At 40.1% G+C, this 25,132-nt stretch overlaps 1 protein-coding gene and 1 pseudogene across 3 annotated transcripts in view; one reads left to right on the top strand and one right to left on the bottom strand.

The window, feature by feature from the left end:
* The first annotated feature begins 78 nt into the window (after window positions 1-78).
* The window catches only part of LOC110042930 (uncharacterized), a 41,051-nt gene continuing 15,997 nt past the window's right edge, over window positions 79-25,132 (top strand). For 2 of the 3 annotated variants that reach the window (XR_002295954.2, XM_089275565.1), the window contains exons 1-5: window positions 79-1,214; window positions 10,894-10,972; window positions 11,897-12,495; window positions 12,898-13,134; window positions 18,081-18,176. Coding sequence is in view for 2 of the 3 variants with exons in the window: in XM_089275565.1 (XP_089131691.1) it covers window positions 10,953-10,972; window positions 11,897-12,495; window positions 12,898-13,134; window positions 18,081-18,176 (952 nt within the window). In the remaining variant the exon portion in view is untranslated. Of the gene's footprint in view, window positions 1,215-7,148; window positions 10,132-10,893; window positions 10,973-11,896; window positions 12,496-12,897; window positions 13,135-18,080; window positions 18,177-25,132 lie in introns of those variants that run through there. The other variant, XM_020748316.2, reaches the window with a different exon arrangement.
* LOC149102285 (uncharacterized) lies at window positions 6,421-7,662 on the bottom strand (annotated as a pseudogene).

Here is a 25,132-nt window from a genome sequence, read left to right as displayed (position 1 = left end):
AAGACAGTTGGTGTTTGCCTTCGGAAGAGCCAGCGGGGTTCTCCTATCTAGCTACGCTCTCGGAGAACTGTTCGCTTCTCGGAACAGATAATGTCCGCGGACAAATATCCGAGCATATTTCCGCGCAAAATGGAGGCTATTGTTTATTTAACCCCCTACCGCTTCATCTTCTCGCATGTAACAGTTGACTCGACAGTTATTCGCAGCTTTTTATTAGCTTTTGTAGCAACCTGAGGAAGGCCTCCAGTGACAACGTAGTCAAGTTCTCGTACTCTCTCTGTCCCGCAACGCTGCCTGACAGAGAGAGGGCTAGAACTGGGACTATGGACAACGGAGACCTCTTATCCCTGTATCTCATCAGTTTAGTGCAGTCAAATACCGGTATAAGTTGACCCATTGATGTGTATGTGCGGGGTGTGCGTGTCGGAGGTGCGGTGGCCTGATGATCAGCGTGCTAGATTGCGGATCAAGTGGTCTAGTAGGTATCCCCTTGCCTTTTTTAAGTCTTTGTTTTATTTTTTGCGTTATTTTTGTAAAGCAGACGAAAGAAAAGACAGTTGAAGCTCTCGTAAGCTACCACCTTGGAAATTCGAAAAAGTGGTCGCAACTAGAGCTGGTCGCTTACAAGAATGAGCTCTCGTAAGCGACCGCATGGTAAAACAATAGAGGGTGGCCGCTTACGAGAACTTCAGGAACTCATTAATAATTCATAAAGAAAAACAAAAGAAAGTTGTATTGCTTTATATCTGATATAGACGGTTATGGACACGGCTAAACTTAAGCGCAGTCTGCAGTTTCGTTATTGAGTCATGTAAAAGACTCTGAGTGGTCGCTTACAGAGGCTTAAAGACAAGGGAAAAGTCCAGTTGGGTAATCCCAAAAATGGTCGCGGTCGCTTAGGGGAGCGGTCACTTACGAGAGCCTTTCATTACAAAGTGTGGTCGCAAAGATTTCGCCATTCTCGTCCCCATAGCCCTTTTCGCTTCTCTTAGCCGGCGGGGCCTTAGTACGAAAATCGAAGGGCCCTTCAGGCCCTACCGCCTAAGAGGAGCGAAAAGGGACGAGAATTGCTGTTGCGAACGCTGGGGAGAAAATGGGTCACGTGATTATCGGAGGACATGAAAGTTGCATTGAGCGTCGAATATTTTGTCGCCTTTGTACATATTCTCCATAAGGTGATGGTATTTGATGCAGTTTTGAGCAATAATTCAGCGGTAAGTGTCTAGAGATGACAAGTAGATTCTTCGTTTCGTCTTACAATATTCTTTGGGATCTTGTTTATTCGATGGGTGAAGGAGACCGTTTCACGTTTGGAGGGGGATCGCCCAACAACGAACTCTTTATGGGATGTGTCGAAAACGAAGACCCAAAAACGTAGACCGAAGACCTAAACCCTGTGGTCTAAAACGAAGACCCACCGGTCTAAAACGAAGACCCTGTGGTCTAAAACGAAGACCCACTGGTCTAAAACGAAGACCCTGTGGTCTAAAACGAAGACCTACTGGTCTAAAACGAAGACCCACTGGTCTAAAACGAAGACCCACTGGTCTAAAACGAAGACCCACCGGTCTCAGACCTTTTTTTTTTTTTCAGGAAAGACTATACACTAGGCTAAATTGCTTTAGTTTTTGTAGCGCATAAATTAAAATGTCATCTGAGCGCGCGGCAAACTTGACAGTTGCTTTATCTCAGTCGGTACAACGTGTCAAATTGTGTAACGCAATGAAATTCCAACAATATAGAAATATACGTTTTAGTGACGATTTTAGTATATTTTGTCGTCACCAATATTCTATTTTTCAAATGCATATGAGCAAATTATGATGAGGTGACTTCATTACTTTGCTTTACTGTACTTATCATATAAAGACGCAAAGGTCCACTGTGCGTAACTCGCAAATTTATTCACTACGTGCTACAAGAATTTGATTTTCCCAGGAAAATTACGTTATCACTCTCACATTCTTCAGGGAAACACTATACACTAGGCTAAATTGCTCTCATTTTTGTAATTTGCTCATATGCATTTGAAAAATAGAATATTGGTGACGACAAAATATACTAAAATCGTCACTAAAATGTATATTTCTATACTGTTGAAATTTAATTGCGTTACAAAATTTGACATGTTGTACTGACTGAGATAAAGCAACTGTCAAGTTTGCCGCGTGCTCAGATGACATTTCAATTTATGCGCTAAAGAAACGAAAGCAGTTTAGCCTAGTGTATAGTCTTTCCTGAAGGAAAAAAAAAGGTTTTAGACCGGTGGGTCTTCGTTTTAGACCAGTGGGTCTTCGTTTTAGACCAGTGGGTCTTCGTTTTAGACCAGTGGGTCTTCATTTTAGACCACAGGGTCTTCGTTTTAGACCAGTGGGTCTTCGTTTTAGACCAAAGGGTCTTTGTTTTAGACCGGTGGGTCTTCGTTTTAGACCACAGGGTCTTAGGTCTTCGGTCTTCATTTTTGGGTCTTCGTTTTCGACGCATCCCTCTTTATGCACGCTTTATGTACATATGAATAGAGGGGGTAAGTTTCTAAAGAAACTGTGGTGCTGCGTCTGTGGCAAGTATAACAAGATAATTAGGTTTTATCAACTGGATTGATAATGTGAGTTGGCCACCGTAAAGAGATTCGAAAGCTGACGTTTTGGACATTCGCCCTTCGAATTCGTCAGAGCGAATCGAGGAATTGTGGGTTGTGTGTAGTTTATGTACAGAAAGATGGAGCTATGCTATTGGTTGGTGCATGGTAATATGAAAAACAACAGAATAAATTAGTTGAATGAAAAGCACTCGTTGATACCATGAGGATTAAGAGTGCCGATTTGAAAAATAATTCTTTTGTTCTTGAGTTTTGTGGCTCTCCGTGCTTCCTTGATCAATGTAGGGAAAGGCCACAGACTGCCATATGTTACTTAGAATGATTGGGGAGATTAAAGTGTCTTGCGATGTGTTTAGATGTGTTTTTGTCATCTTTCTCTATGTCACGATGGTTTTCTTGGAATCGGTCGCCTAGTCATCTCCCTGTTTTGCTGTTTTGTAACTTTTTGCAAAGAGTGCAAGTTATGCAGTAGATGACATTGGCTGAGGTACAGTTGAAATGATCAAAGATCTTGATGGATCGCTTGGGTCGTGATATTTTCTCAATGTTGCGAATGATGAGTGGTCAATCATTCTAAGCAACACATGGCAGTCTGTGGCCTTTCCTTACATTGATCAAGGAAGCACGGAGAGCCACAAAACTCAAGAACAAAAAAATTATTTTTCAAATTGGCACTCTTAATCCTTACAGTATCCTTACACACCAATAGTGTAGCTCCATCTTTCTGTATGTAAGCCACACACAACCCACAATTCCTTGATTCGCTCCGATGAAGGGCTAATGCTCGAAGCGTCAGCTTTTGAATCTCTTTACAGTGGCCAATTCACATTGTCAATCCAGTTGATAAAACCAAATTATCTTTATGTACATAGCTACCTTGGTAGAGGAGGTGATCAGGGATGTGTGTCTTCATTACTATCAAGAACCCCATTCTCTGAATGCTTTTAGTTTGAAATATAACTTGAAACATGAGTATTTCAACTGGTTAATCCATGCTCAAATGGGTCAAAATATTGTCTGAAAATAAATGAGTAGCTTAGCTTGTCCCAGAAGAAACTAGAAGTTCTGACCTAGCTCGTGTCAAGTTCGTTCAAAAACCTAAATATAAGTTGAAAACGTAACGATTTTAAGGACTGTAAACTTTCGTACTCTGTTTTTTTACATTGTGCCAGGTGTTATTTTTAAGAACTAGGAAACATTCTCCTGCTGTGAGTCTGACTAGCTCTTCCCTTCAAGTCCTTCAAACCATACTTCATAATTATCTCACACCAAAATATGTGATTTTTAACACCTTATTTCTGGCCTCATCCATGGCATACACTCAAATATTTTGAGGTCAACATATATTTACATTACATGTATGTACAGTAGGGAATTACAAACTTAAGATGATGAAATCAAACTCATCAGGAAAAAACTACCATATTTACTTGAATGAGCACCACGGCCCTTACTTAATTTTTGCGCCTCAAAAGCGACGCTTACTCAAGGGCGGCATTTATTAAAAAAATAGTTCTGCTCACTCGCCCAAAGAGAAATTCGCTTTGAATTGCAAAATTTTATGATGTGCATGCTCTGCATCAATGTTAAGTTCTGTTTGTTATTAGTGCAGAGTGCACTATTGGGATGGTTATGGGAGCTGCCTGCCGCTAAGGAACTAAGGTGCTATGGCGCTATGGCACTATGGCCCTATGGCCCTATGGCGCTAAGGTGTAAACTTTAATGTTTGTTTAATTAATTAATTTCAATTAATTAATTAGTCTAGAGGCAAGGAAGTAATGGGAGTAGGGTGGGAAAGGTACATGTGTACTCTATGTAAAACACATTCCATCGCCGTCGCTTAACTTTGAACATCGCAAAGCTATATATTTGTTTCAGGTAACCCCTTGCTCTCCTTGTGGTACCATTCTCCTTAGAACAAAACTAATTTGCCCTAAACGCATGCGTAGATTAGTTAGGGTTCGTGGCTTCTATATTAGGTGAAGGATACATTGCATACAGAATCACGCACAAATGTTGAGTGGTTTTCCTTATGGTAGAGCTCAACATGTAAGATGCATGCGTTCTAGCATTGTTAGTGTTATACACTATCTTTACACGCAGTATTTTATATATCATGTCATGTGAACAAGGACGGCAGTTATTTTTCAGGTAGCGCCAGTTGTCCCTTTTATTGCAAAAGTGAAACGTTACTGTGGCTGCGTAGCTTTTAGAATTACAAACAGGTCGGTTCAACAAATATCATCTGCTGTTTTCAATCTACAATAGTGTGCTTGTCAGAGTTCAAATATATTGCTTCTCCTTAGCGACTTGTTTATTTCTTGCCTTAATTGTGTCTGTAAGAGAGACCAAAAAGTTCTCAAGTTAGTGGCTTTAATACTCCGCAAATTGTGAATTTGTAACAAAGGAAACCAGGAAAATGCTCAAATATTGCTGCAGACGCCATGGCACCTAATGAAAGCGCAAATTAATTTAATCAGTCTTTGAGGAGACTCATTCATATCGGCCAAGTAGCGCTGTTTATCTTCAATACTTTTCGTTGAAAAGCTTCTCAGCCATCAATATTGTTGTGTGTTAATTTTGAATTGTTTTATTGTTAACAACAAAGGTGGCAACAGAAAAAGAAAGTGGTATTTCGTGACTATCTGATAATTAAATTAGTTCTTGTTCATCGGTAAAAATTTGCATTTTTAGTAAAACATCGTCTCTGTTCCGTTTCTTCATCACTACATCAGATATTTAACTTTCTTTCATTTATCTCCAAAAAACAAGGACATCTTCCGTATGTTTTGGAGAAAACAGGGGTTTCATATTACATGGCTTTGCGAGGAAAACAAAAGTATCAAGTTACAAAGTTGGCGTGAAGAGCTAAATTGTCACGTTTGCTGCTTCAGCGTATTGTTGAATTTAAAATGAACGAAAATCAACTTAAAGCACCAGTAGTAATTAATTTGTGCGTAATGTTTGGACCTTGAATGAAAATACAACCTTGAAACATACACACTGCAAAGGGGAAAAGCCGAAGCAGACTACCAAGGTAGACACAAACCGGAAGTGAACCGAGTAGGGGTGAGTACTTATGGGACTACTGTACCAGAGCTATCAATTGCGCTCTGCACTATCTGAGATTGTCTCACTAGTTTTTAATTTACTGTCAATGAACTCAGACCACAGGGAACCCAAACAACATAATCATTTACATTCATGTAAAATAAATAAACTATTGTTCACTAGGGTGATTATCTAGCTGAACATTTACTTTCTAGGTGTTTGTTTACAGACCAACATTCTGTAGTTAAATGTGAGTTCTATTTCCATTCATTTAACCCACGAATTAGGAGGTTCAAATATTCCAAAACCACGCAACTTTTAGAAATTGCTGAGAGAGGAAGCGCTTTTAATGACTTTGCTAACCAATTCTGGTTTGAAACTCTTTTGCACAGAAATTTCATCGAAAAATGGTGGAACGAGAACTTCAGACTATCTAGACGTACTTTCGAATATATTGTCTGAGTGGCTGGTCCGAATTTGGCTTACTTTTTTGCCATGAAAACAAACTTCTCAAACTCATTAATAATAATAATTATAAGCCAACCAGAGTGCCCCATTCGGGTCAAGTGGATGAGTTTGAAACTCAATGAAACACCAGTTGAAAATCGCTAGTGTTTCATCACATTTTCATCACTAGTGATAAAATTGTTCTTAATCTGCATATTCATAGATTACTCAAACACAGCTTAACATGAATCATTAATTTTGAATGAACAATGGGCAGGAAAAACATTTCAAATTACAAACTGACAAGCTGAAGTAATTTGAAATTAAAGTTTACAGTACATTTTCTTAAAGTCACCAAAATAGACTGGCATAGTATCCATATCCACATTCTGAGAAACTTTTTTTACCTTCCGTGACACGGACTCACTGCTGGAATCGACACTAATTGTCGCACTTACCATTGATGATTCCAACTTAGGACCTAGTATTGCTGATACATTGGTCTGGACCTTTTCATTAGCTTTCTCATACTTCATCAAAGCATTGGATCTATGACCTGTTCTATCGCGAATCAGCTTCCTGTCAACGTCAGCATTAAACAAACTCAACGCACAAGTTATGCATAAACAGTGCGCAGTTTTACACTTTATTCCAGCAGCCTCGCACATATCAGGCAATAAAACGATTAAGCTTATTAATGTCAAAGCATATTCTTTTCACGTTAGGCCTGAAATAGAATGCATCAACTTCTTTCGCACAAATTTCCACAAGACCAATATAAAGGTGGTAATATTCAAGAAGACAAGGATTATGAGATTCACCTACAGAATGACAAATATGCGTCACGACACGTGGTTCATATTTCAAATCAAGCAAGTCTCCATGAAATGTTTTGGATGCATTGTCTTCAAAACAGATGTAATTATCACCTATTTCAAAATTGTTTAAGCAGATTCGCCTATGCTCCCCTCCACGGAGACCAAATAATTTGAGGGTACCTAAACTTCGAGCCAGGATCCGAGCCAGGATTCGAGCCAGGATTCAAATCCTGGCTTGAATCCTGGCTCGGATCCTGGCTTTATTCTTAGTTTATCTCAAATAATTTGCCATTATAGTAATATATAACATTTAACTAAGACTTAGTGGTCTCCTTTCCAAATACTCCACTTTGCCCCAGCTCGCTTTCTTCTTCATCAGTGACTGGCTCTTTTTCTTTTTGTTTCGCTTTCAAACCAGTGCCAGCTTGAGTCCCATCCTTCATTTCTGTGTCCAATTAATATTCGTCTAAAGATAGCAAATCTAATGAGAAAAAGAACAGAGTTTGATGCAATTTCCTTAAGTTTTAAAATATCAAACGGACCCCCTCTCCAATAACGCCAATTCATGCACCTTTTGTCTGAAGAGTCCAAGGGAATGAACTTGATGGCTGGGTTCTTTTCCACCATGAATTGGCAAATGCCGCAGACAATCTGATACAAAGTTTTCGGAGGGTATGGATCTTTGGAAGACTTTGCCACCTCTTGAATAAATTTGGATAACCAGTACTTGAGCATCAATGCGTCCATGTCTGTTACCGGCTTAGTAAGCGGCTGAACTTTGTGCAATTCATACTCTTTAAAACTTCCACCAACTTCAAGTATGGGAAACTTGACACTTCGCACTCATTGTCAATCCTGAGAAATGCCTACTACCCACTTATTTTTATATCTGGTAGACTGCAGTACTGCTCTCTCTACGCAGAGTTCTTCCTCAATTGTTTTCGGGAGGTGAAACCTTTCTTCGTCCATGGCAGAAACTGACAAAATGTAAATCACTTCAAATTTGCTATGCTTTTGGAATACAAATTTGCTGCAACGCGAAACTATTGGATAATTAAAAACAAAAGCTCACAAATACAATAACTGCCGACTGAATGCAACAAATCACACATACAAGGCATTTTAAAGAAAATGAGAAAAATACAACACTGCATTATTTTGTATTGTTTCTTTTGAGAAGTCATTTCAAAAACTTGTGCATCGTTTTTCATCACGATTTCCAAACACTTGAAAACAATAAAAGTACTCGGCCAAAGCAGCCTCATGCTTTCATCTGTTTTCTCATGTTTGGAAATCGTTATGAAACACTCGCACTTGTTTTTGTAATGGTACGTCCAAAATGTGACCATATGAGATTGATGCAATCTGGACACCATGGGCGAGATACCACGTGACCGCAAGCGGACTTGATGTATCTGTCACCTCAACCTTGGTTACCAACCTAAACCATGGCTGATCACAGGGTTAATTGAACTTTCACCTTGGTTAACTTTTTATTGTCTTGGGCACCGTTAACAATTTTCCATGAAATGAACACATCACAGTGCCAATCAGCTAAAAAAGCTATGCAGTCAATAATAAGTTTGGTCTAGCTCTGGATGCATCATGGCAGAGCTAAAGCTACTTGTCAAGTTATATATTAATAAAAACAGCTTCAGACTGGCAGCTGAAGCATATTGAAGTTTAACTGGACAGTGTTGGTCTGTAATTTGTTAAAAACAATGGTGTGTGCTTGTCATAAATTAGCATGTATTAACAAAGTTTGGATGCTAAATATAGGTCTGAGAAAGGTCAAGCAAGAAACCACAGTACCACAAATAACTTTTCTTACTGAACACCGCAGCATGAAAAACACAAACATTGCACACCGAAGGGTTTGAGATTATCGCAACACCAAGTTGGGATTTTATTCATCGCATCACTACTTAAATTTTGGCCTGTAGGCAATTTTAAATCTCCCATGCTTTCGATTTGCGCTCATGAAAATCTTCTCGCTTGCCCAAAGCACAGGGGACCCAAACGCTGTATCCATTCAGCAATAACATTTACAAAATAAATGCCCTGTTTGTTGTTATTTACCTGTGTTCCTGGGTCTGTTTGAGCCATTTAGAAGGGATTTGGCTAGAAGCAAAGATAGTTTACATTTCAAATATCATCTTGTCTGCCGCTTTGTAAATGTGACAAATGAATCTGATTTTGTCTCGAGTTTTTACTACATGTATCTTCATTAACTACTAACTCTCATAAAATGAGTTTTCACTATTTTCATTAACTATTAACTCTCATCGGGGGAGAGATTCTCGGGTTTCATAAAACAATTCCTCAAGCCTTCAACATGGGCCAATTCCTATATGAGATTATGCAATAATATTGTGTAATCTCACAAAAATAAATGCAACAAAGAAGTTTTTCTTTTCAAGTGCTACTATAATGAAATGTGCATCTTTCCTATCTAAGCCATATTAAAACGTAAACAAGTTGTCTGTATGAGAAGAAAAATGCTGTTTACTATTTATTAATAACCAACAGAACACTTTCTCTGTGTTCACGTAGCCTCATCTAAAACACAAGGAGGGTTGGGAGAATTCAAGACAGTTATGCAAACCCTCAATTACGTCTCGGGTTTGCGTAAAATATGACTTTCAAGAATTCTCCCAGCCCCCCGAATGTTTAGATGAGGCTATGTAAACGTGGAAAAAGTGCTCTGTTACTTTTATAAAGTAATTCTCAAAAATAAGTGTGAATCTAAAACATCACAACTGTGTTTACATACTCTCATCTAAACACAGCTATTGACCAATGAGAGTGTGCATAGTAGCTCAGTTATTTCATAATTTCAGTTAGTATAATTTCAGAGCTGAACAGAGTTTCCAGCAATCTGATTGGTTGAGTGACTCCTTATATGACATTATATTTACTGCACTGGCCAGGCAGTGAATATAACATTTCTGAGCTTGATTACTAAGCTCGCCACCTTTGCCATCTTGGCAAGTAAACATGGCGGACAGTTGCTGAATGAATTTTTCAAAATGACTGCTGTCACCCTTGGACCAAAAATCCTTTCAAGAACTCATATTCAAGGCATTTAAGAATCATAAACCCAGTGGTTATGTTGATCGCCAGCAGGTCAGACTGATTGACCGAAATAAAACTAAAGCTACTCATTCTTAGACGAGGATGACAACTGTGAACGAAGTCAACAGCGATAAAACAAAGGTACTGGATGAGTTTATTTTTCATAGTGTTTCACTTGTTTGTTTTACTGCTGAACTTGATGTGTAAATTGATTCACAATTGATGTACATGTAAGCTTATTATTAAAACCACAGCTCAGTGCATACGTGTATGCAAACAAACAATTGCGTCTCTGTTTTAATGTTTTAGTCCGTTTTTCTCTTTGTTCAGCTCTGAAGTGATACTAAAACACTTATTCATCAATTTTCACTTCACCTTCAGTGAGTAATTGTTAAATATCTGTCTTCTTTAATGAGATATTCAAGTTATTAAAATATGCAAATTAGTCAGTTGCAAGTGATGATGTCACAAACTCAACCGAATGTTAATCAAATATGATAAAAAAAGATATCTGGGTCAATTTGTATCAGGAATGCTTGATTTTTGGCATTGTACTAGTTGTGCTCCACAATATGAGCTTAACAGTTTTGTTACCATGGTAACATACTAGGTTCCAGACCCCCCTGATATTAAAGGCTTTTCTGGCCACATTTGGCATTCCCTTTTGATATTTGCAAACAAATCGCCCATGGATTGTATGAGATTATCTGGTAGTCCACTGCAAGTGGTGGTGGAGGCAGCCCTGATGTGGAAGTAATGGTCGGGGGAGGGGGCGGGGGGGGCTCAGATAAGCCCCAAGCACCCTCAGTCTGATAACTATACTGCTAAATTGGTTTTTATTTTATTCCACATAAATTATTTAAAAATCACTTGTATTATTTTACAATGTTCTTTCTTATTTAGGTATTGCTATTTAATGTGATGGTCAAAGACATATAATTCATCATTGCACAATTCTCAAGATGGCAACGGCTTCCTCTGGGTGAGTTAAGATAATGGTCTCTGTCTTATAACATTATTATTAGGAAAATTATCAAGTTTATTTTTTGAGGTATGATGGATATAGCAGCCAATAATCTAATTTTATATTAGGGCCAGTTTACTTAAGGGTAAGGCAGCCCTCTCAGAAGGGTCAAGAAATAGCCCTTCTTTACTTGTCTAGGGTTATCCCTGTGCGCATACAATTTATGCTCCGCAAATCAGTCCCAAAGTTGACACCATTGAAATTTGCACTTTGTCTTGTTCTCTCTGATATGTTTGGGAAGGCAGTGGCTGCAGTCCATGCCCATTTGTTCATCTCTTTAACATAGAGTCTGGTTGATTGGCAACATTTCTTTTCTCTTTTGAGTTATTGTGTGGCTGATCAAATACAGCTCCATAGGTCAAACCTTTGTTTTGGTCAACCTGACTTTAGCCTATTGTTTGGTCTAATCAGGATATTGTTCTATTCCAACTGCCAAACTTTCACCCTGACTGTTCTCCTGATTTTCTGTATCATTCCAGCTTTGGATTCACCTTGCTCTTGCCAGCATAGTTCTCTGAAATAATTCTCCAGGGCAACCCTAACAAGCAAATAGGATTACCCTCCTCCCAGGGTAACCCTACCTTGCATGTAAATGAAACCAGGAAAAACAATCAAGAAGGGTAACCCTCCTAGAAACATAACCCAAAGATGAAGGACTCCAACACATGCCTCTGATCCTTGATTTAGCCAAGTTAAAACCAAGTCTGATTAAGGCTTTGTTTAACTAGGTGCCCCTTTTGAAAGAGTTTTAAGTAATTTACTTCAGAAGTTACTTGGAAAGTCAGGTTTCTTTCTTTCCAACCAACATAGCCATAAATTATTGAGAAACTACCCTCTTTTGGGAATATTGTAATCCCTTAATGTGTAACATTATACCTTCAGGTCAAGCCATCTTGGTGTGACTGAAAATCAGAAACGATGGCTTGTGGCTGGAATAGCACTCAACAAGATCCTCATACCACAGATACGTCCGTTTGTGGAACAAGGCATCAACACTGAATACAACAACCTCAAGACTAGCCACAATATTCATGGACAGAGCACATCTGGACGTCTTCAACGGTGGCCAGCTAGAAAATTGTTGAAATATGAGAACATCAATGGAAATGATGTTCATCCCAGACGTTGTGGAAAATTTGATTATTCTCTGTTTGACTGTCGAGTAATGTCTCATGTTGACTTTGCCAGGCTGTATGTTGAGAACTACATGGCCCGCTTCACTGCCTTTGATGACCACTGTGATGCATCTGCTGTGTTGACGTTACTTGGTGGGGTCCCTGTATTCTCGGCACCTGTGCAAACCGCTGCAGCTGACGTCAGAATGGGGAGAAATGACTGGGCACATTGTGTCTTCAGCAAATGGGAGCAAGTCAAATATCAACAAAGTTTTATTGACATGGAACACCTAGTGAGAGTCATGGCTTTACCAGCTGCAGATGAAGGGAAACTTCTTGGAGAACTTAAAGACTGGGAAACTAAAGGTAATGTATATACATATGTTTTACTAACAGTAAACAAGAAAAATTAATCAAGCTGCTACGATGCATATTTTGTTCTTTGGATCAGTTCAAATTAGTAAAGGTGTAAACAATACAAACCCCGCAAATTACCTGTTATCAACATTGTACAGTTCCAGAAAATATCCAAACTCCTGCCTTACAGAAGAGATTGGAATTTCCTGGTGGGGAGGAGGTTCTGTAAGACCAAAAACGTAAAAGAAATATGCAAAGCTTAGTTGGCATTTCCAGAGGGGTGGGGGGTCTTAGAAAAAAATCCATTCTGTTGGGGAGGTATAGATATTTTCTAGAGTTACGCATTAGCAGAAAATGTTCAATAAATATTAATCTTAAGACTGATCAGTTCATTATTTGTTGTTTTGTCAGGAACATATCTCTGCATGAATTCCCCCATAGACCCACCATTGTTACAATTGGTTCAACAAGACCTTCAGTTGCTTCAAAATGCTCTGAAGAACATGTCTGTAGAATTTGAAGAAGAGAAGAGAAAAGTCCAACATGAACTTCAAAATATTGCAACAACTCTGGAAGAGATGACACAGAGGGTTCAAACCTTAGAGCATCGCACTGGATTAGTTGAAGGCAGAATGCATGATTTGGAAGGTAACATTTATCTTTGGTAATGGTAATTGTTTATTAACATGAAGAACTATTTGTTTTATTAAAAAAATGCGCACACAGTGATACCTAGAAGTATTGTAAGACAACATTTTAAAGAAATCCCGCACTTTCCGTATTAATTTTTGTGACATGTCACTTAGGATATGTTCATATGTAGAATAGAATAACATCTTGTATAAGCATCTTTCATTTTCCTCTAATATATCTACAAGTCATTACAGTGAGGACACTCGAACCATGAACACCTAGACTTTTTTCCCGCTTTTTTGGCATCTTCCAATCACAAGGTTACCTCATAACGAGGCACATGCAATTTATTTCTGTTGAATCAGAGTGAACATTGAGCTATCATGGCTGAAAAAAGTGAAGTTTACCACTGGCTGAAATCATTATCTCCAGGAATGAAAGTAGAGAGATTGTCTGTGCAGTTCGAAAGCAGGGGTTTTCGCTCACGAAGATCACTAGCCTACGTCAAATCAGAGGATTTGGACTCGTTCTTTCCGTCTCCCAATAAGCTTTTACTGGCGGAAAGACGTGTGTTGGAGGCTGAACTAAACAGCATAAAAACAGAGAGTGGCCGTCAGCTTAACCTAAAACACCTTGAGCCGAAGCGACTGAACGTGACTTCAAGAACAAGCAGTGCGCCCCAGCAACGGTCACCTGAGGCTGCAATCAACGTAATTTTTCAAGCGAGCGCGACCACTTCAAACCAAAGCCCTCGAATGATTCAAAGTCCATTGGACCGAAGAGCGGCAGAACTGTCAGAAAATCTAAAGCTACTAGAAGTGCAAGTTGAAAGCGCCAAAAGTCATCTACAGGGGAAACAAAAAGCCCTTGAAGAATTATCAAATGTTCATGAGAGACGCGGAAAAGTGTGCACTATTTGCCATACGTCTGGCCACAACAGAACAAATTGTAAGAAAATTCCTTATAACGATGTCAACACTTTTAAGCTAAAGGACAAGCACCCAGAACGAGGGTAGGTAAACTTCGAGCCAGGATTCAAGCCAGGATTCGAGCTAGGATTCGAGCCAGGATCCGAGCCACAATCCGAGCCAGGATTCGAGCCAGGATTCGAGCCAGGATCCGAGCCAGGATTCGAGCCAGGATTCGAGCCAGGATTTGAGCTAAGATCCGAGCAGGATTAGTTAGGATGCGCTTTCTACGACATGTCACGTGACCCGGTTTCCTTGTTTGCGTTACCCCTTTTGTCTCGGCACAAGTCGTGCAGAGTAACGCGTAGGAAGCGTTATATTCTGGAGTGCTGTTTGTGCAAGTGTTTTTCCACATACATTACACATTTACTGAAATCTGAAAATTTGAACATTTGAACTTATATTCCAGAAAGTTTGATAGCTAGTGCAGGGCTCAAAGAAACCCCCATCCGCACGTCTGGGACGAGTACATTTTACTCTCGGGCAAGTAACTTTGCCTCACGGACAAGAGACGGCCGGCAAACCATCCACCGACTAAAGTTTTGATAATGATTTGTAAACAACGAGTAAGTTTTAGGCACATGGGTATAATCACGACGAAGCTTGCTAAAAATAACAGATTATAGAGTTGTTTTGTTGATTGCGTTACGTGCAGTGGTTACCTAGCAAGTGATCAAAATCTGCCCCGATCAAATTTCTTTCCACGACTAAATACAGCCGTGTTCGGCATGAAAATGCTCTGTTTATTTCTTAAAATTTCAACATTTTTGCACTGTATAAATCAAACTCAACATCAATGTATCAAAGCTGTAGAAACTATATGCAAAAAGAAACCGTATATATTCCTACAGCAAAAACAATCGAAGCCCTCGCCAGCATTTTTAATGAACAAATCCAACTGTTAGAATCCCTGTGGCAAGTCAAGTTTTCTGGTAGAAATACACTTGGGCGCTGCCAAAATGAAATGTATTAGTGTTATTAAAAAGAAATTCACTATTATATCTACTAAGTTATCAAAAAACTTTCAGTGTTCCTGGATATTCACGTAAAATAGTTTTTCATTCAAACGAAGATTTTCTCTCGCCTGAAACTATTTTTCATTTACCTAGTAAATAAAAAATATATATTCACTCGCTGGCTTTACAAATTCGACACTGTGCTTGCGCCCTGTGTCAAAATTGACGTGCATGAGCCGAATTGGTTTTGATTCTACTTGCAAGTCAGTAGCGAACACGCTGGTTCTATATTTTGAGTTCTGATCACGTGATCAAAGTGGCAGTTAAAACTAAAGGCGCAAAAAGGGTGTATCCTGGCTTGGATCCTGGCTCGAATCCTAACTCGGATTCTAGCTCGGATCCTGGCTCGGATCCTGGCTCGGATCCTAGCTCGAATCCTGGCTCGAATCCTGGCTCGGATCCTGGCTCGAATCCTGGCTCGAATCTTAGCTCGGATCCTGGCTCAAATCCTGGCTTGAATCCTGGCTCGGATCCTGGCTTTATTCTTAGTTTATCTCACCCAGAACTGTTGGCCGATATTCGCACATTACAGCGTGAACTGAAAGAACTTGAACAAAAGTTTGGGAAAGCTCAAAGTGACCACGGCGTATTTGCCGCTTCCCGCCAACGAGCTAAATCAAGTTTCTTTGCTATCATGCGTCCACGTCTTAGAAAACAAAACCCCGCTAAATACGTAGATCGTTCTGCCTTGGATAGAGACTTGATGATTCTCCAGCAAGCGCTGAAAAATAAAGTTCCATTAGAGGAAACTTACAACTGAAGATTGCCAAATGTTATTGAAGAGTATAAACATGGAATTGTTGACCCTCTCCGAGTGCAGTGAACTGAAACGAACGATTACATGCAAATGTTGATCACAGTTGCATCTAAGTTGTACTTTTCATTCATACATCCATCCATCCATCCATCCATCCATCCATCACTTTATTTACCCTCGGATTTCAGAGTAGCTTATGCAGCTAATATCTCAGAGCATTTAATCAGATAGACCACCACACCGGGAACTACGTCCCCTACTCTTTTCGATTAGTGTGTGGATTCTTTTACGTCCCACAGAATTAATTTCTCCTTTTATTCTACAGCACACTGCACTTTTAATTTGTTTATGTTGTGTTTTGATTTTCGTTGCGTGTATTCAGTTTTATTTCGACTTCAAATGACATAATTACAAGTGCAGATATTCTTGCACTGATTTACAAATGATTGTTTAAGTTTAACCCTTGTTCTAAAGTAACAATTTCACAGTAGAAGTTTTACAGTATCTATCCACTAAAAAGTTTGGTATTCAATATTACGTGCTTGTCAATGAAGACAATTTATACTTTTTAGCAGCATGAGCGAATTTAATTTGTTCTCACGGCTGAGATAAAAATAGCAGTAGACATAAATGGAACAACAACTGTCAATCTGACGTAGCCGCAGTTTCGAAAGTATGAAATTGAATTTGCAGGAGTTATTTTCGATACAGCTTCGCGTATCGCTATTTCAGTTTCATTCGTAGTCAAAGATGTGTTTTGTTTGAGGTAGCACTTTATTTGGTGAAAACAGAATTCGCAAGTGTTCAAGTGGGACGAGTAAACGGGCTGGAAAATGAGATCAACGCCATGTTCTTGAAGTATATCTCGTAACACGGCCTCCGCAAATTGTCCGTGGTGAAATCTGCAGTTGTCCATAATGACAACATTGCCATTCTCGAGAATTGTTGAACCATCAACTCTATTTACTGAAAGAGCTTCATTGAAGAAATTAATCAGCGCCATACCATTAGATGGGCCTCTCAAAACGTCAAAGTAATCTACTCCGTTTACGGAATGAAGTAAGTTCAGCGTGTTATTTGCGTTTGAGGCGTCGTGCTGAATTTCTATTGCAGGTTCGCCGACATGGGAATTGCCATAGACTCCGACTCGATTTCCTGACGTTACAATTACACTACATTCGTCAAAAAAATGAAGTTTCGTATAGTCACGTTGTCCAATTTGGTCAAGAAAACAATCTGTGTATTCCGTATTTGCTTGCGACGATTCTTTGGGTACTTGGGAAACCTTTTTCTTTGTCATTCTGCGGTCCTCCCGGATGCACTTTTTATTGCAGACTGTGATGGCAAATGACCAGGGGGAGAAATTCCATCTAATAGCAAACGCTTTTGAAGCTCACTTGCGTACATACTTGGTTGACATAATTTCTCTGACTCCACATGTTCGACAACATCTGCAGACATCTTATTTCGAACCGGTGTTTTCCGTGGCCCAGCCAGAGATGAGTTGCTCTCTTCATAAAATTGAACAACTTTATTTACATATCCGAGGCTAACTCGCACATTTTGTGAAATTTGTCTTTGCGAAAACCCTTGATGGTGTAGATCAAGCACTGTTTCCCGATAAACTTGTGGCAGAAATTTACCATTGTTGTATATCCCTTGCTGTCTATTGAGAGTGAGTTTGCACTCACGTTCGCCGAACAAGGATTAAAAAAGTGAGTCTCATCAAAAATTGACAGATGAAGTTAGCGATAAAAATTGTACTTACCACCATAATTAGCCGGCGCGTAGGCCATATTACGTTCAAAATATTATAGTCGAGACTCCGTCATGAAAAAAACTAACATTGTATTTTCCTGCCAGCGATGTGATTGGACAGCGCCTAAAAAACGCTAATGCTTTTGTCTAAATGAAGAGCTCTCATTGGGTAATGATGAAATAAATGCACCAAAAAAGTCCAGGTGTTCATGGTTCGAGTGTCCTCACTGTAATTGTTTACATATGTTAAATGACAAGAACAGTGGCAAACTTGAAATCATCCTTTCGTGTTCTTGAACCAGTTTACACAAATTAACTTAGTAAACTTGCAAAAAACGTTTTTTAGTGGAGCAATGTGGTTTTATGGTTTATTGTAATCAGAGTTCACTTTTCTCTGCAAATGTGTCGTTCTGTAAATGTATCAGGTTTACTATAATTTGTAAGCTGTATGTTTATTTGCAGGGGATGTCAACCGGAAGGTAGAGAGACTGGAGAATAGTCAGCAGACCATGGAGAGTCGTACTGTGCTTGTTGAAGACAAATTATATCATCTTCAAGGTGATTACAAAATTTAAATGAAGAAATATTCCTGACAATTTTAGAGGGCTGTGTTTTGTCAATGCTAGTTGAAATGGGTCTCAGCTATGTTACTGAACACAGAGTGACTGACATGAACTTAACAAGGGTTTTCAAATTATTGAAATAAAGTTGCAGGAGGAAATAGTGTTTTAGGCGGACACTATTGGGGCATGATAAAGGCAGCCACAAGGTGAATAGTTTCGGAGTGGGTTACCCCCTTCTGGACAGACGGGGTGCCACCTGCGGAAAATTTGAAAACCTGTGTGCCCTGAGGTGCATTCTGATGCATTTTTGGCACCAAAGTGACTTCATTGGAGGCCACTGTACGTTTTGTTTTATGAAGAATTTATTACCCCCTCCTGGACGGGCGGGGTGCCACCTGCGGAGAATTTTGAAAATCTGTGTGCCTTGAGGTGCATTCTGATGACCCTCTCTGATGCATTTTTGGCACCCAAAGTGATTTTGTCAGAGGCCACTGTACACTTTATTTTGACAATAATTTATTCAAAACTTGCCTATTGCTAGATAAAGGGGTATCGAGTGATCTTTGTGAGCATTTGCGAGCATGCGAGCTGTGCGTTTATTTTTGCCGGCACGAGCTGTGATCAAATTGGTCTTGCAAGCAGCAAGCACCGTGAATTGTGGACTTCCGGTGTAGGACACAGTGGATCGTGGATTAGCTGTAAATTATGCGCGGATTCCGGATTGTGCCTGTCTTGATGTTCGGATCTTGGGTCCTAAACGAAATTTGGATCATAGACCTTTCTTCAGCCTTGGTCGGTATGTTAATGAGTTCATCCAAATTATTTTTCTTTTCGAACAAAGCTTATTTAAACTGAGATGTGAGACTGTTGTTGGAATTGTACTATGTTATAACCATCAAGTATGCTGCTTTCTTTACTATTTGTGCGAAATTAACAATGGCATTCACATTTACCAGTTTACTTTTGAACTTTTACACTTCTGTTTCCGGATGTGATTGTGGCTTCGGATTTGAGCAATAATATTGGCGGATCAACGGATTTGACAGAAAAAAGGCACGAATTAGCGGATTTGCATAGCCCTATTCACCACCCTCATGCAGAAGCGGTGACGTTTAAAAATTGTCCCTAGAAGATTGGAACATGAGCAGACAAACTGATTCTTAAACTTTTGGGTTAGAAATTTTAGGGGTTTACATTTAGGGTAGTCCATTGGTGGTTCATTCAAGTAGTTCATGCACCAGGTCCATCTTGTTAGTCCATGTGCTAGAGGTCTGCGAAATGTACCAACCCAAATAAAAAGCACTTCGCTGAAAAGTTCCTCTCTCTGAAATCAACACCTTATTATCTTTAAAGATATTTGGCAAAGCTAATTACCTCACCGGAAATTAATTTGTTGTTTTAACCATATACTTGTCCAAGAGAAAATCATTTTCTCTTGACTTGTCATATTGCGTGTGCGACCCGCTTGTCTATCTAAAATTGTATGTATCGAAGATATGATATTATGAGTTTGCCCGTGAGCGCAAATTTATCCGACACTGTATAAACCAAAATCCACCCCCAAATCTTCGTTTAAAAGCTGAAATTAAAAGCACTCCCTGATCCTACAAACAGCAAAGGAAAGCCGCAAAGTACAAGTTTCTCTCTCTGAAATCGACACCTTATTATTTTTAAAGATATTTGGCAACGCTAGTTACCTCACAGAAAATTAATTTGTTGTTAACCGTATACTTGTCATCAATGAACATTCGTATTGTCTTTACCCTGATAAAACGATTATCGATTGTTTCATCACAATCACTCTTTCGTTGACAGAAAATATAAAACAGCACATTTCCAAAACCTTGTAACAAACTGAAAACTGCAAATGAATCGTACCCTGACTTCATTATCACTACTGTAAACTGTATATTTCAGTGTTCATACAATGCTCATTCAATTCACTTCAAGACTGGCAAAAGTACAACTGCGCTACCAATCCGTAAATTTTATGTAGACCCTTCAGCTATCGCGTGTGCAACTTGCTTGTCTATCTAAATTTGCATGTATGGACGATATGTTCTTATTACAAGTTTGCCAGTGAGCGCAAATTTATCCGACACTCTATAAACCAAAATCAACCCCCAAATCTTCGTTTAAAAGCTGACATTAAAAGCACTCCGCTGATCCTACAAACAGCAAAGGAAAGCCGCAACGGAATGTTACTCTCTCTGAAATCAACACCTTATTATCTTTAAAAATATTTGGCAACCGGAAATTAATTTGTTGTTTTAACTGTATACTTGTCATATCGATTAAAAGCAGTCTGCTGATCCTACAAACAGCAAAGGGAAGCCGCAAAACCTTCATCTATCGCCTGTGTGACTTACTTGTCTATCTAAACTTGTATGTATGGAGGATATGTTCTTATTATGAGTTTGCCCGTGAACTCAAATTTATCCGATACTGTTTAAACCAAAATCCACCCCTAAATCTTCTTTTAAAAGCTACAATTACAAGCACTCCGCTGAACTTACAAACAGCAAAGGAAAGCAGTAAAGGAGCCTCCAGAGTGCATTTCGCTTCCACAGGGGGATAAATCGTGCGCGACATAATTTCACGGACATAAGCGCGACAAACTATGCGAAATCACTATCCAGAGGAATGCATGCATGCCAGCATAAAGCGTTGACGTCACACAATACGTCATCACTTAAAAAGTATACTTAGTGTGACAAGTTAAGAAAAATGTATGTAATAGTTTTAATACACCAAAAGATAATTCTCTAAATGATCCGTTGTTCTGTTAATCCTTTGTCCCCATTCAGTGATACTTAAGGGGTCTTATACTCTCAGATATAAATTTTTCTCCAGAAAACCATTTTTTTGGAACATGAAGATTCAACATCCCTGTCCATTTGTAAATCGTATTTTGAAACGATTTTCCTCTAATTACCCCTGAATTTACGTTTAAATTAAGAAATCTGAACACTTCTAGCTATGTCGAGGAAAAGGTTGTTATTCATCGTGGTAGATGCAATAATAAAGTGTATTATCGTTTGTCTCACGATGTAGTCACTTGAGATGTAGATCGCGACGTTTCGACTGCTTACTCCTAGTCTTCTTCAGGCGATAAGGTCGACTGATTGCACGGTATCATTTATATCACAAAGGTCGGCTGTGATTGGTGCATTTCGATCCTCCTATTGTCCCATTGTTCCGGCGAGTAGCTGTTCCCTCAGTGGTCCGCTGTTGTACCGTTCTCCTGTTGTTGTGTTTCTTGATCGTGGGTATCCATGCTTCAGGAATTTCAATTCCACTGTCCCTGTTGATGTTGTTGGGGTGAAGTCTTATGTGAATAGCTTCCTTGACCCTACGTGTGTACCAGTGAGGATCTCGATCAATAAACTTGACCTCATTCCAGATAGGATAGTGGCCGGTCTCGTGGGTGTGTTGACAAAACAAAGTGGGTTATCAACTTGTCATCCAGGACCCTTAACGAAGCTGAGGTGTCCTTACTGAAGAAAGGTCTAAATTTCGCCGTGACTCCTACGAGCGTTCCAGCCACCGAGATCATCGCCAAGATTGAGTCAGCAGTCAGGCCACTAGATGCGGAGCGAGCAGACACAGTCAGGAGATCTGTCAACACCATCCTTCAACAGGCACAGCCACCCACGCCCAACATCACGAAGGAACAGCAGGAGGCTCTTAAAAGCTTAAAAGAGGATAACTCCATCATGGTCCTTCCGGCCGACAAAGAACGCGCCAGCGTAATCCTGGATGCTGACACATACCACGCAAAAATGTCAGCGCTAATTGATTACGGACCGTACCAGCTGCTCAACAAAGATCCGACAGACCGCTTGACCCGGAAGCTATCTGAGAAGCTGCTAACCCTGAAACGGAGTGGACACATATCAGAGGCGGTTTATAATAAGATCAGACCCCGACACAAACAACCACCTAGGATCTATGGTTTGCCGAAGATCCACAAGGCCGACACACCGCTTAGGCCAATTGTGTCGTGTGTCAACACCTTTGCATACGACCTGTCTGCTTTCTTGGCTAACGTATTATCTCCTCTTGCAGGTAACTCGAACTTCACAGTGAAGAACTCAACTGACTTCGCCTCCACCATCGCCAGTGAAGAGATCCAGGACCACGAGATCATGGTGTCTTTCGACGTAGAGTCACTGTTTACCAACGTACCGATCGAGGGCGCCGTACAAGCCGCGCTACAAAAAATGGAGAACGACGCAAGCCTGGCTGACCGCACGACACTTACACCAGTTCAAATCGCGGACCTCTTGAATTTCGTATTAAGATCTACATACTTCCAGTACAACGGATCGATTTACGAACAACAAGACGGCACAGCCATGGGGAGCCCTGTATCCGCGGTTATTGCTAATCTCTACATGGAGATATTTGAAGAACAAGCAATAGAGTCCGCACCTTGCCAGCCTAAGATCTGGCAACGCTACGTAGATGATACTTTCACCATCCTGGATCGGGATAGAGTTGACGTCTTCCTGCAACACCTGAACAGTCAACAACCATCAATCCGTTTCACCATGGAGATCGAGAACAACAACAAGATCGCCTTTCTTGACACGTCAGTTTACAGAGAACCTGATGGCCGCCTTACCACCAGCGTCTACAGGAAGCCAACACATACTGATCAGTACCTAGCGTATGATTCACACCACCCTCGGTCAGTAAAGCGCGGTATTGTGAAGTGTCTGTACGACCGGGCTAAACGTCTCGTCACCAAACCATCCGTAATCGCTGGAGAGAAGAAACATCTGTCATCTGTACTTGTTTCTAACGGATATCCCTCCTCTTTTGTACAGAAGATCACAAAGGCACGAACAACCCCAAGAAGAGAGCCTGTCGCAGAATTTAAATCCACCGCCGTTTTACCTTATGTCCAAGGAGTTTCGGAGTCTCTCCGCCGCTGCCTAGAACAACAAGGCATTCGCACCGTCTTTAAGTCCGACACGACACTTCGGTCACACTTAGTGCGACCAAAGGACACCGTCAACCCGGCTAAACAAGATGGTGTACAGGATTCACAGGATTCCCTGTGAGTGCGGCAAAGTCTACATCGGGGAAACAGGGAGATCTATGCAGGAGAGGATCAAAGAACACGACAGGGATATACGACTCGCCTGTACCCAGACCTCCGCCGTTTCTGAACACACCCACGAGACCGGCCACTATCCTATCTGGAATGAGGTCAAGTTTATTGATCGAGATCCTCACTGGTACACACGTAGGGTCAAGGAAGCTATTCACATAAGACTTCACCCCAACAACATCAACAGGGACAGTGGAATTGAAATTCCTGAAGCATGGATACCCACGATCAAGAAACACAACAACAGGAGAACGGTACAACAGCGGACCTCTGAGGGAACAGCTACTCGCCGGAACAATGGGACAATAGGAGGATCGAAATGTACCAATCACAGCTGACCTTTGTGATATAAATGATACCGTGCAATCAGTCGACCTTATCGCCTGAAGAAGACTAGCAGTAAGCAGTCGAAACGTCGCGATCTACATCTCAAGTGACTACATCGTGAAACAAACGATAATACACTTTATTATTACCTCTAGCTATATTTCAACATAGCAACACCCATAGCAACCATTGTTTACAGTCTAAAAGTACTCACAAAATGGATTCAATTCAATACATTTTAATGATACTTTATACAAACGCTTTAAAGATGTGTAGTTATGAGAATTTTGCATCATGGTCCTGAACATTATTTCTTCTACCATCTTATACGCTCCTTATACTTGGATAACATTTCTATGACATGGTGTGTATTCGGGTGTTCAATGAAACATTTATGTAAAACCTTTAAATATACCCCTCCCCCTGCCCCTAACCTCCCCCCCCCCTAGTTCACAGAGCTAATTTGGGCTCTCGGAGACTGAAGTAAAACTTTAAAGCCTTATTTCTCAAAATGACCAAATAGACGGATCATCAATATCTCGCACACGATATCTCCACTGGGTTTTAACCGAATGTTGTCAAATTTTCAACATTGATGAAGGACACAATTATCTAGGTCTTAAACCTCCAAAATTTGCAATTTATGAAATTTTTTCCTGTTATTTAGTTAATATAGTTAATATTAGTTAATATTAATAGACTTTTTCAACATTTCACGAGAAAAACCCCCTCAAAACACTGTTTTCTGAGGTTTGTCTCCTGGACAACTTGCTTATGGACAGGATGAACTTAATTCCATACTTCTCGAACCATTCATTATTACGTTATCGTGTTTATAATGAACACCACTTTTTAACACTAAGGAGCTAGTTATTCATTAACTATCGTGGCACGTGAGCTGGAAAAGCTCATTTTTGAAGTCAGAGTGCAAAGTCCTTTAACATGATACCAAAACTGTTCCACAGAGTTGTTTTGCAAAAAAAAAAAAATTTAGGTATAAGACCACCTTAAGTGAAGATGTTGCCAGGTTCCCTGTATTGTTCATGTATTTTTCCGCCATTTAGTTCCCGCGTTTAAGTCACGTGACCTTTTCGAGTGTGCATGAAATGGCGGACGTCGGCAAACGTTGTAGTTATGTCCGGGGGGCGGGCACTGCCATATGTGGGCTGTATAGGTATGTGCCGCTGTGAAGGGTATGGTTTTCAAGCAGTTTACTCTAGGATAGGGTATATAAATCAGAGCGTTTGGGTCTAGAATAGGGTATCATTTTCCCAAAACTGACTAGTTGGTTGAAGAGTTTATCTAGACTAAGGAAACCAGGAATTGCCACTCAAAAATATGATAAAACCCCCAAATCGGCAAGTTTAAATTTACGCAAATCAGCCTCAATAGTGTCGATAGATGGGGGGATTTGGAGAGTTTACTCTAGTATAGGGTAGCAAAATTCAGCTGAACTAGCTCTGGTATAGGCTAAGGGTTCCAGGGTCCCAGCGGCACATCCCCAC

This window comes from Orbicella faveolata, unplaced genomic scaffold, assembly GCF_042242905.1.
Source record: "Orbicella faveolata isolate gen_17 unplaced genomic scaffold, um_ofav_v1 contig_36, whole genome shotgun sequence".
Taxonomy (NCBI): Eukaryota; Metazoa; Cnidaria; class Anthozoa; order Scleractinia; family Merulinidae; genus Orbicella; species Orbicella faveolata.
Note: the sequence above shows the minus strand (reverse complement) of the source record. Positions and strands in the feature narration are given on the sequence as shown.